Source organism: Procambarus clarkii, chromosome 39 (assembly GCF_040958095.1).
Source record: "Procambarus clarkii isolate CNS0578487 chromosome 39, FALCON_Pclarkii_2.0, whole genome shotgun sequence".
Taxonomy (NCBI): domain Eukaryota; kingdom Metazoa; phylum Arthropoda; class Malacostraca; order Decapoda; family Cambaridae; genus Procambarus; species Procambarus clarkii.
Window position 1 is genome coordinate 38,081,265 of NC_091188.1, and position 12,744 is coordinate 38,094,008.

Below are 12,744 nucleotides of genomic sequence, written 5' to 3' on the forward strand. Positions count from 1 at the left end.
TGCAGACACGGGCCTGGCGGATCTGCGGTTCTTCTGGACTTCGTCAGTCTGCGCCCTGGACTTTATGCCCTCATCGGAGGACTGTTGTCTCCAGTCCGGCTTCTGTTGGGGCCGGGTGCCTGGATGGTGGCCCCTGGACCCCCAGGTCATTTCTTGGCACATTGCTCTCCAGGTTTCCGGGACTGGCACAGTTGGTGGTGGGGCTTCAGGCTTGCCGCTTTTTTTGCCTTCTCTAGTTTGTAGTTGGCACTTGGTGTATTTACGCATCTATACCGGATCTTGGTGCTCTGTCCGAGTCTGCTCGGGATTCGGTGTCTGGCCTACCTCAACGACTGGCTGGTGTGTGCTCCCAGTTGGTCCACTTGTCTGCTCGCCAAGGGTTTGTTTTTTTCCAGATTGCCGGGTTTGGTTTCCCGGTGATCTGAAGGCCGTTCCATCTGTTTCCGTCCTAGGTTCGGACCTGGCTGGGTCTAGTTTAGGGCTCTTGGACCACTCCTTGTATTTCCCTCCAGAAGTGTTGCTGCGGCTGTGGTCCCACCTTCAGCTGTTTAAGGGGGTCCCGGGTTGCTCGATGGTTGCTCGAGCGGTTGTGTGCAAGTCTGAACTTCGACGTGCTGGTCTGCCCGCAGGGTCAGGTTTGGCTTCGGCGTCTGTTTGGTTCCTTCGGCGACTCCCCTTCCACTTCTCTTGCAATCATTGGGTTCGTCCTCCGGTGATCTTGTGTTAGTGCTGCGTCACCAGCTTCCTCTTTGGGGTTTTCGGGGTTCTGTGCCTTGGCACCTCCCCAAGCCTTCGCTCGATGTGTTCACAGACAGGTCATCTCTCGGCTGGGGCTTTGTGACCAGTGCTCACCAGGTCGGCCGGGGATGGTGTGGCCTGTCTGTCCGGGGCGTTTTCCCCCGGCTCTACCTCTTTCGGCAGGTCGGACCAACCCTGTACGTGACTGGTTCGGCCTTCTCCTCGGCTCTTTGCGTCTGGTATTTTGACGCAGGTATCACCATCTCTATGGTGATCAGGTGGCTTCATTGATGGTGTCCCACCTGTGAGCTTTGTCTCAGCAACAGTATGATGTTCCTGGTGTTTCTTTGCACCTTTTTCTTGCTCTTCATAGGTTGTCTTCTCTTTCGCATCGGGTTGTCCTGTCTTTTCTTGGGTTTTCAGGACTACAGTTATTTGACGTTTCTTCCTGTTGCCTCATTTTGTGCAGCGCTGGCGGAGCTGCTCCGGCTTGCGTTCGGGGTGGTTACCTTGAGGTTACCTTGAGGTGCTTCTGGGGCTTAGCGTCCCCGCGGCCCGGTCGTCGACCAGGCCTCCTGGTTGCCGGACTGATCAACCAGGCTGTTGGACGCGGCTGCTCGCAGCCTGACGTACGAGTCACAGCCTGGTTGATCAGGTATCCTTTGGAGGTGCTTATCCAGTTCTCTCTTGAACACTGAGGGGTCGGCCAGTTATGCCCCTTATGTGTAGTGGAAGCGTGTTGAACAGTCTCGGACCTCTGATGTTGATAGAGTTTTCTCTCAGAGTACCAGTTGCACCTCTGTTTTTCAACAGGGGTATTCTGCACATCCTGCCATGTCTTCTGGTCTCATGTGATGTTATTTCTGTGTGCAGGTTTGGGACCAGCCCCTCTAATATTTTCCACGTGTAAATTATTATGTACCTCTCCCGCCTGCGCTCAAGGGAGTACAGTTTTAGGCTCTTTAGTCGGTCCCAATAGTTTAGATGTTTTACTGAGTGGATTCTAGCAGTAAAGGATCTCTGCACGCTCTCCAGGTCAGTAATTTCTCCAGCTTTGAAAGGTGCTGTCATTGTGCAGCAGTACTCCACTCTAGAGAGCACAAGCGTTTTGAAAAGTATCATCATCGGTATAGCATCTCTAGTGTGAAAAGTTCTTGTTATCCAACCTGTCATTTTTCTTGCAGTTGTGACGGCTACTTTATTGTGTTCTTTAACCCTTAACATGCTCGGGGTCTAATATCCTGCTATCCACACAGGCGCATGTCATTTTGAAAAAAAAAAAAAATTTTTTTTTTTGCTAATCTGTTAAGTTCTGTTCACTGATCACGGGAAAAATAAAAAAAAAATTCTATTGTACTTACTTTTGTTGCAATAGAGCCGAGAAGCTCGGTGATGACGTCACAATCTGCATGTTCGCTCATGCAGTACACGCCCGGGAGATGTTGCGCGCGGTCCTCAAACAGCCAGAGTTGCCACAAATATATTTTCGCGCTATTTATTTACAATGTCTAAGCGCATTTTATCTAATTTTTTTTCACTAATTGTGTTTCAAATACTTTTGAACATATTTTGTATCAATAATTGTTGCATATTTGAGTATACACAGGCGCGCACAAATGTTTCCAATTACGGCAATATAATATGTCATTACAGTCTATTATATTGTATGTTCTGCTTATATTTGTATATATTTACACACACGCACACGCTATCTGCTTATATGTTTACATATTTACACACTCGCACACGCTATACACACTTTGAAGCACACTTAGAAGATTTCTAGACTGTGGTAGTCATTGAAGCAGTCGACAGCACATAATGGGATACCACACGTTTCACACCATGTTTGCACAAGCTTCCGTTTCTTGTCTCTACGTGTCGTTGTTTTACACACCAAGCAATCACGTTGGGCTATTGCACGCTTCACACCAGGTGGCAAATACTTAAGTTTGTGTGCTAGGAAGCCTTCAGTGTGAGCGAGGCGTGGAGTACCAGCATGCTGCAACAGTGGGTTTATGATGGGCCGCTGAATACCTGGGACATCTTTTGCAAACTTTCCTAATAACTGTATTGCAGCATCAAATACAAAGTCACGGAAAGTGGGCTTACGTCCAGTTCTCACAAGGTACATGTTGAAACAGTTCAGCATGCTCATGTCCACAAGATGGAAGAACACTTTTTTCGTCCACCTACATGTCTTCCGCACACACTCTGCAGTGCCAATCATCATGTCTGATTTATCAATCAACCGCATGTTGATATTATAGTCTAAAACACAGTCTGGCTTATATAGTGGTGCGTTTGTTTTATGGCTCACTTTCCCACTGTTCACCATTGTTCCATCATGAATTGTTGTCAACAAGTTCACCTCTCTTTTGTCTTTCCACCGAACTGACAGAATGTTATCACTTTTCCTTCTCTGACACTCACCAACTGCAATGTCGTTGTCAAACACAGGCATTTCCCTTCGTTGTGGCTTTACTGTACCAACCAATCCGGTTCTATTTTCTAGCAAGAACCGAGCTAGCAAGGGACTTGTATAGTAATTATCTGTGTATAAAATGTGTCCCTTGTTCATCCACGGAGCCATGATGGTCTTCACTACACTCCCCGAGAATCCATGTTCGTCGTTACCGGGAATGTCTACATCACTAGCCGAGTACAGAATCATGTGTAACACGTATCCTGTCTCACAATCACAAAGAACAAAAAATTTCAGGCCAAATCGGTTTCGTTTTGAGGGAATGTACTGTTTGAATGGAACACGTCCCTTGAAAAGTATGAGAGATTCATCAACCACCAGCTTCTGTGCTGGTACGTAAAAATCTCTGAATTTTCCAATAACATCGTTCATGTAGTGCCTCACTCGCCACAGTCTATCATCAGGTGTTCGGTCCTGAACACTTCCAAAATGTAGACACCTGAGGAGTATCTGAAACCTGTCTCGTGACATATATTTCCCGAATAAAGGTGTTGGTATTGTCTTGTCCTTGCTCCAATAGTCATTTATTGCATGTTTGTGACAGTGCTTCATCAACAAACAGAGTGCCAAAAACACATACATTTCCGCCACTGTGGTATTTTTCCAACGCTGCAGTCGTGAAAATTCTGTGATTTCCGTCTCAATCAGGTAAGCAGCATGCAGGTTCGTTTGGTGTACAATGTATTCCATGAGTGGTTCATCATAGAATGCTGTAAAATATTCCATCTCAGCCATGTCCTCACCTTGATTAGGGAAAAGGTTTGTAATCCCTACATCTTTATCGTCAAAGTGAGGAATATTAGGAATAAAATCGTCACCATCACTCCACTCAAGTACACCAGGCGTCCTGCGAGATGCAGAGGAAAGACGGCGAGGAAGCGATGCATACCGGCGACCAGGAGCTGAATACCGTCTGCGAGAAGCATGGCGGCTACGTGCACGTGAGGTGGGTGCACGTGAGGTGGGTGCACGTGAGGTGGGTGCACGTGAACACGAGGGTCTTGGTCCCTCATGTGGTGCCATGCGGTGGCGCTTGGCTGGGCGAGATGCTGCTGACGCGACAATTTCTCGCCCAGTTACACCACTGGTACCAGCCACAGGCTCAATAAAACTTTGATCTGAGTCACTAAACCCAGAAAAGGAGTCACCTCCCTCTGACTCGTCACCCTCAAACAGAAAATATCCACAGGAACTGTGAGGTCGTGGTAGAATTGGGGTAGGAAATGGGCGAGGAGGCATGGGAGAGCGAATAGGCCTCGCCATGGCATGGCGGTCATTCTCACTTTCACTGCTGCTGCTGCTATCACCCGACAACTGTGTATAATCCTCATCGTTGTCTGAATCGTCAAACACACTTTCTTCACCTTCAGAGAATAATTCGTGGGCTATTTGCTCTCGGGTGAGGGACTGAGTGGTGCGTGCCCGTGAGGCGTTTGACCGTGCGCTCGCCATGGTGACTCTCGCTAAACTGAGGCCTCCCATGCCATCGAATCGTGAGCTGGATTTTTTTTCAAAATGGCCGCTGTTTACTAGAGCCCCTGGGCAGCGTATGGGACCCCCAGCTACACCGCGGGCCATTCAAATCGTGCGCGGTACCCATACACTTCATATGAAGTGAAGCGCAGTTGACTGGTAAAACGATTTACACTTCATATGAAGTGATGCGCACTTTAAGGGTTAAAGGTAAGGTCTTCCGACATGAGTACACCCAGATCCTTTACATTGCCTTTTCGTTCTATGTTATGATTTGCCCGAGTTTTGTACGTGGTTTCCGTTTTTATATTTTCGTTTTTTGCATAGCGCATGAGCTGGAACTTATCTTCGTTAAACACCATATTATTTTCTGTAGCCCATAGAAAGACCTGATCTACATCTGACTGGAGGTTCGCCGTGTCCTCTATGTTGCCTACTCTCATGAAGATCCTCTGTCATCTGCAAAGGATGATACAGTGCTATAGGTTGTGTTCTTGTCTATGTCCGAAATGAGGATGAGAAAAAGTACTGGAGCAAGCACAGTACCCTGGGGGACTGAGCTCTTCACGGTTGATGGGCTGGATTTTATTTTGTTGACTATTACACATTGGGTTCTGTTGGTCAGGAAATTGTAGATCCATCTGCCTATTTTTCCGGTAATTCCTTTTGAACGCATTTTATGTGCAATAACACCATGGTCACATTTATCAAAAGCTTTTGCGAAATCTGTGTAAATTACATCCGCGTTATGTTTGTCTTCCATAGCATCTAATGCCATATCATAGTGGTCCAGCAACTGCGACAGGCAAGAGCGCCCTGTTCTGAAACCATGTTGTCCGGGGTTATGGAGTTGCTGTGATTCCATGTATTTTGTGATTTTACTTCTTGGCACTCTCTCAAAAATTTTTATGATGGACGTCACATCTGCCACGTTCCGTACGCTTTCTCGTGTTTTGTTTTACCTCCGGCCTGCTCATGCGTCGCCTGAGCCGTCCTGGTCCCTGATCAGGGTGCCCTCTTCTCATCTTCTCCTCAGTTTGTGATAGCCCTTTTAGTTCAAATTTGGTTTTCATAGGCCATATTTTGTTGGCATGGGCCTCTGCGGGTTGGGTCGGGGAGTTTCTGGCTCTTCCGGTGCAGAGGTTTCTGCTCTTTGGTGATAGGTTTGTACGTTTTCAGCCTTTCTCCGTCCTTCTGCCGATGGTCGAGACGGCTGCTTTCCAGAGAGGTCCTTGGGTTCTTGATGCTTAATTGGTTCGGCCGGGGGTGCATCCTGTGCTGTCCGGTTGCGCCTCTGCCGTTATCTGCGTAACATGTCTGGGGATGCGCTTCAGGTTGATTCGGTTCCCCTCATTCCCTGTTTCAGGGCTCGGGTCTCCCAGGTCATCTGCAGAGTTTTGAAGCCTTCCAGCCTGCGGTCTATCCTTGCGCCCGTGCTGTTTGAACATTTGCAGCTTACGCTGCTGTGTTGTGACGTCTAGGGCTCATTTCGGGCGCAAGGATTTGAGGGTCGCACAGGTTCCTGGCCGCCCGTTCTTTGTGCGCGTGTCTGTTCCTGTGCGTTCTTGTGTTGCCTTGGGTCGCACGTTGTATCCTGTTGTCTTTGCTTCGTGTTGCAGAGTTTGTGGCAGCTGCCTCCCGGGTCAGCCCTTTCTTTTCCTTCTCTTTGGGTATGAAGCTCCAGAGAGCCATAGGGGCTCCCCACAGAAAACCAGCGTTGAATGTAATGAAACGCCATTTTCTGGGTGAGCCTCGGAGGCTCCCTGGCAACCCTTCCCTCCCACCGGTTGGCGTTTTTTTCGCGTTGGTTGAAGCTTAGCTTCCAAACTGATGCTAGGCAGCTAGAGCGGTAAGGTCCGGGGTTTCCCCCTTCCCCTCTCGGGGCAAGGAGGGCTGCACGGACGATCGGCGCGCAGTAAAGTGTGACGTTTGCTTGTTTCCTTGGGATTGTAGGGAGTTTCTACCTCTCTGTTCGGTTTTCTGTTTTAGTTTTTTACCATGTGGGGTTTGTTTTGTTATACCAACCTTTCTGGGTGCCTAACCCCGGTCGATGGCAGATAAGGAAAACCCCAACCATAAGGAGGTTTTCCAGGGCCATTGCTCCCTGAAATCTCTCTGAAGGGGCCAGGTTCTGGCGCTGGTCCCTGGTAGGTCTGAACTCCTTAGCTAATGTCTTGGTCTAATATAACATACTGTACATTAGCCCGATAAGCTCCAGGGAGCCTCTGGGGCTCACCCAGAAAATGGTGTTTCATTACATTCAACGCTGGTTTTTTGCCCTTCCTTTTTCCTAAAGATGTTGTGGCTCAATTTCTGTCTTCTGCAGCTGCTTCTTGTCCGCCAATTTTTTACTTCTTGTAGAATGTTCATAATTTTCCATGGAACTGTGATACATGTGCGAGTAATGTGTCCACAATAAATGTTTATTGTCACAATATTACATGGTAAAAATTTACTAAAATTACAATATGTACAGTTTCACATACTATTTACACAGTAACACACTGTATTACACACTCAGTGCTTTGGAGGTGCATAATAATCAACGAAGTAGTCCATGGTACACAGCACGACTTTGCTGTCGTTGCACCAGCTACAGATAGATTTTTTATTCTTGTTTCATCATTCTGTGTGCTTGCAAATAATGCACTCGCGTGCACCCTTGGCTTTAGTACTTGTAGGTGGTATGTAGCCAAGCTTGTAAAGCATAAGGTAGTATTGAAACGATTATAGGAAAAGCTCAATTTGTAAAGCAGTCTTGAATAGATCGCTTTGTAAGGTCCCACACAGGAAGAGATTCAGCTAGCCTCAAAAAGTATCCGTCAGTCAGGAAGAGATTCAGGTATTCTTGAAAATATCTATGGAAAACACCACCATGGAAGCCGCTAACACTGTTCATCTATGTTACTTGTATCAGATGCATCATCACTCAACCCGTTCTCGCACTTTCTTATAGTCAATATTGACTTATTGAATAAGTGCATATGTGACATACTAATTTATTGTGAATATTTTAGTTTACCTTGAAAAGCTTCATAGAAAACACTGACCTTACTTAACCTTCTTAGCATGTTAAGATAAGCATCTTATTGCTTCGTAATTACAATTATTACTTAACCTATTATAGGTATAGGTTAAGTAATAATTGTAATTACGAAGCAATAAGATGCTTATCTTAACATGCTAAGAAGGTTAAGTAAGGTCGGTGTATACCTATTATAGGTATAGGTTAAGTAATAATTGTAATTACGAAGCAATAAGATGCTTATCTTAACATGCTAAGAAGGTTAAGTAAGGTCGGTATTTTCTATGCTTTTCAAGGTAAACTAAAATATTCACAATAAATTAGTATGTCACATATGCACGTATTTAATAAGTCAATATTGACTATAAGAAAGTGCGAGAACGGGTTGCATCACTGAATGCAGAAAACGATTCATCTATGTATCATCTGTATAAATTGGAGATGGCAAGGGTTGGGCTCAGAGCTACAACTGGATATGCTCGCTGTATCGTCCTCATAGGTGCTGTATCACTTGCATCCGACCCTTGTGTCAAGTCCTTATTGCGCCTAACTTCACCAATATTATGACTCTTATGTTCTTCAAACAATAAGGTCTTAATTTCACTGACTGAGCGCAGTCTTTCAACACCATGTCGGACAGGTGTTTGGGAGCCAGAGGTATGTGTGCCACAAATGGTTGCTCATGCAGTACTAACCCAGCCAGCAGCCCTAGTCTTTCATATTTGTTATAGCAAAAGGTTCGTTCAGTGTTTGTCGGGTAGGCTGCTCCATTATGATAATCTTTCTTTGTTTCAAATGTGTTCCATTTGTTTTGTATTTGTCACTTACGTTTCAATAATGGAGCAGCCACCCGACAAACGCTGAACAAACCTTTATGGCATTTGTTCATTTTTTCAAATTTTCAACTGTTTATATTTTTCGTTTTTTATTTTTATTTTTTTTAAGAAACATGGAACAGCCTACCTGTAGACCACCAAATGAACCTTTTTGACATTTGTTCTGGTTTTCGAAATTCTTCATTTTTTTTTATTTTTTTTTTTTTTTTTTTTTTTTTTTTTTTTGTAAGACACATGGAGCAGCCTACCTACCTACCACCGAATGAACCTTTTGCTATAAGACAAATGAAAAATAAATATTGAACACATTTGAAGAAACGAAAATGTCATAATGGTTTGTACAGTGTATGTAAGGAAGGCTGCTCCATTATTGAGACATAAATGACAAATACAAAATAAATTGAACACATTTGAAACAAAGAAAGATCATTATAATGGAGCAGCCTACCTGCCGAACACCGAACGAACCTTTTTGACATTTGTTGTATATCAGAAATTTAATTTCTTTTTTCTACAAAAACGTCACTGCTTTGCAACATCTCGGCAGTCACCCCTTTATATCCCAGCATCATTAGTATCTTTAAACAAGAACAACATAATTTATGTGCATCATCGGAGGCGTCTGAGAATGTGCAAGAAGCAGCGTGACCCCACCATGTGGTGTTGACGTTACTCAAACGAGCATTCGCCATACAGGACGATTTGACGCCGATCGGACCGTTCGTTACCCAAAATGTTCGCCTTTTGGGGCGATCGTTATGCAAGGCACCACTGTATATGAGTCTTTACATTTTCATGCATTACAAACCGCTACACACATCTGGTGGGTGTGGTAGTTTCATTACATGTTATCAAAGTTTAGCCTAGCTCTGCATGTTTTGCATGATATCATAATTTCTCTCATTGAATATATAATATTTATTTTGTATTTCTTATGAATTACCATGGCTTTTCAAGTGCAGTGATGTGATGGACTGTCAATGATGTTACTGTATTGTATCACAGAACATGTAGATCATAACTATGCACAGATCTATTCATGTTACTAAGATATGCACTATATTATTTGCTGAAAACAATAAAACATATTGTTTTTGCTGTTAAAACACTATATTCACATTATACAGTACATCACAACTACTGTATTTACATATCTAGAGAGGGAGCCCTTCGTGGCTCCCTGAAGCTACCATCTCTGACGTAGGTGTCATCTACTAGGTGCCATGATTTGCGGAGTTCTCTGGAATACCGGGAACCCAGAGCCCGAACCTGGTTCCCTCAGATGTACAGTGAGCCATGGCATTTATGTACAGTATTAAGTTATTCATTTGTGCCACCACTGAGGATGGCACCCAGAAAGTCAAAAAGGCAAAACAAACCACAGCTGGCTGCCTCCAAGACCTGCAGACATGAAAAAGGCCATAGAACTCCCTAAACTATGTAAACAAATGATGGAAAATTTTATTAAACTAGTGCCTGCTCATTTGCTCCCCCTCCCCCCTTTTCTCCTCATTTGGAGGGTAGGGGACAGGTCACTGTTCTCGTGCCGCTCCACCGTCAGTTCGACGAATGATGTAAGAACCCAACTCCGTGGTGGAAGAGTGTTGTCAGGTAGAATGTTTCATTACATTCAACTGTTGTTTTCTGGGAAGAAGCCCCTTGTGATTCCCTAAAGCTGAATTCCCCTTGTGAGTTTCCTTGACCCATGGAGAAGGAAGAAATGGGCATGTACCAGGGAGGCGGCAGCATCATCACAGGTATCATAATAAAGAAGAGTCAGTTGGCCAAGAAAGTCAACCCTCCAAAGCCACACAGGGAAGCTGAAGCCTTGTTTTCGGGATTTGGCGCCCCTGGGCTGCCATCATCCTGCATAATCCCTGCGCTCAAATATCAGTCCAGAACATATTTGCAAAAAATACAGCCATAAGAACAGTTTACTGTCAGATGTTATGGGTACGAGGGTAAACTGCAGGCTGGCTAGACTCGGTGACACTGCGGACGACCTGAGAAAAATGAGCCTTGAAATGGGATCAACCCATAAGGCATCCACTGACGCAGAAGTGGTGGCTCGAAGGTAGTGATGGAGAACTGCCACCGAACACAAAATATGATGCACCCCCGGCCATACCAACCAAGCATCAACAACCAACCAACTTATTCTTTGCCAGAAAAGGAGGAGCCAGCAGAAGATGAACAAACAGATCCGCAGGACCATAGGAACAAAATCCCTGGTGCCGAAGGAGAGCCTGAAGTTCGCCTACATGGCAACTGGAAGTCAGAGAGACTTGGGAAAGGGTCTTGAGAAAACAATTCTGGTTCAATGGGGACACAGTAAACAGAATGGAAAATGGAAAATGGAGCATGTAGTCGACAGACCAAGCTAACTCTGGTGGCACATGAGCAGGCTGGAGGTGAAACAACACATGAGACAGCTTGCCAAATGGAGCCGAGGAAGTATCGACCTCAAATGCAAGCAACAGCAGCTCTGCCAGAGCCACACGATACGAGGTGACAATATTTGGCACAAGGTGCCAATAATGAAATAACCAGGATAGAAAGGAAAGATCCATCCACTCGGAAACAGACGAACAATATCTGAGAGACGGGAAGCGATGTGTGAAATTTGGTAGGAGATAAGAGAGAGAGGCCAGAAAGGATGGTTGGCATTTGTATTTTTAAGAAAAGGCTATAATACTTGTTGTATCATGAGAAGCACAATATAGTATGTATTTCTACAAATATTTCACAATGTTATATGTATTTTGATATATGCCTAGCATGTGGGACCAAAGATTCCTTCATGAATTAGTTGAGATTGTGAATTATCTAGTTTTACTTCATTTTTGCAGTGTTTGGTGATTGCTGGGCTTGGAGATGCAGCACGACCTGCTGATAAGCTCTCTCTCTCCCAGTCGACAGCCTTGGGTGCTACTGGTCTCATTTGGTCAAGGTTAGTAGAGTAGTTCCATAACCCCAATAACTTACAGGTATTTCACATTCCTATAGATGGATACCATATAGTATTGCTGACCAATTTTTTTTTTTTTTTTAAGCCTTTGTTTTCTGGGGGGGAGCCCCGTCGGCTCCCCGGAGCTTTACCAGGATGATATGCTAATGTCAGACTTTGGCATCAGTCATGTGTATGGACTAGGGCCTACCGGGGACCACGGCCAGAACCTGGCCCCCCTCAGAGAGGCAATTGGAGCAATGGCCTATAGAAACCCCCGTGTGGTTGGAAGCATTCTATGTCTGCCATCGACCGGGTCAAGCATCCAGAAAGTTGAGCATTCCAAAACAAACCCCTATTCTGGTTAAAATTGCTACCTAAAGCCGAACTAGTGGATAAAACTCCTCAACAGAAAACAAGCAAACTAGTATGATGTCACTGTGCTGCTGTCTGCGCAGCTCCCCCTCCCCAGGAGGGGGGAGGGGGAGCCCCAGACCTCCCCCTCCCCGGGAGGGGGAAAGGAGAGCCCCAGACCTCCCCCTCCTCGGGAGGGGGAAGGGGGAGCCCCAGACCTCCCACGCCGGCTATCCACCCATCAGTTCTTCGGTGATGCTATAGGCACCAGTTGTGTGCTCTGGCTCCAGTAGTTGTTTCAGCACTGTACCTAGAGTGTGGTGTCAGTCTTCTAGGTGGTGCGTGAGCCGGGAGTGAGTCTCCAGTACTCGGGCTGCATGCGCCTAGGGTTCCCTTCCCTAGGTGTAGTAAGTACTGCCCTTGGGGCTTGGGGCCACTTTCCACAAGTTCCTTGGGTCCTGCCCCTGCTAGGCCGTTTACTGCTTGGTTTTCGGCCGCTCTTTGTGTGCTCGGGTGTTCTGTTTCCCTTGTTTGCCTTGGGGTAAGGGGCAGTTTTGCACTTGTGGGGCACAGGGTACTGTGCAGCTTGTCTTTACCAATCGTGGCGGCCGGCTCTGTTCTGCTTGGGTACGCTGTCCTCTTGCGGGGTTTTCTTTTTCTTGTTGTTTATCTACCTGGTGGGGGTCCGCCTTCGTTCTTGCCCCTTGTGTCCCTTGTGTTCTGAGTATTTTCTGGTGGTACCCCCTGCTAGGTCCCCGTGAGTGTACACGTCCCGGGGGTTCAGCTCTTAGAAAGTTGTTTGGTAGCTTTGGGCGCCGGTTAGCAGCACCCTGCCTAGGATTACCTGAGCGTGTCCTCTTATACCTCTCTTATAGTCCTCTTATAG

The 12,744-nt window shown here is 45.9% G+C and overlaps 1 protein-coding gene across 2 annotated transcripts in view; it reads left to right on the forward strand.

Moving 5' to 3' along the window:
• LOC123760272 (mitochondrial pyruvate carrier 2) overlaps positions 1 to 12,744 on the forward strand; it is a 91,893-nt gene that overhangs the window by 37,231 nt on the left and 41,918 nt on the right. For both annotated transcript variants that reach the window (XM_045745790.2, XM_045745789.2), the window contains exon 3: positions 11,407 to 11,507. In XM_045745790.2, coding sequence (XP_045601746.1) covers positions 11,407 to 11,507 — 101 coding nt within the window. The remainder of the gene's footprint in view (positions 1 to 11,406; positions 11,508 to 12,744) is intronic.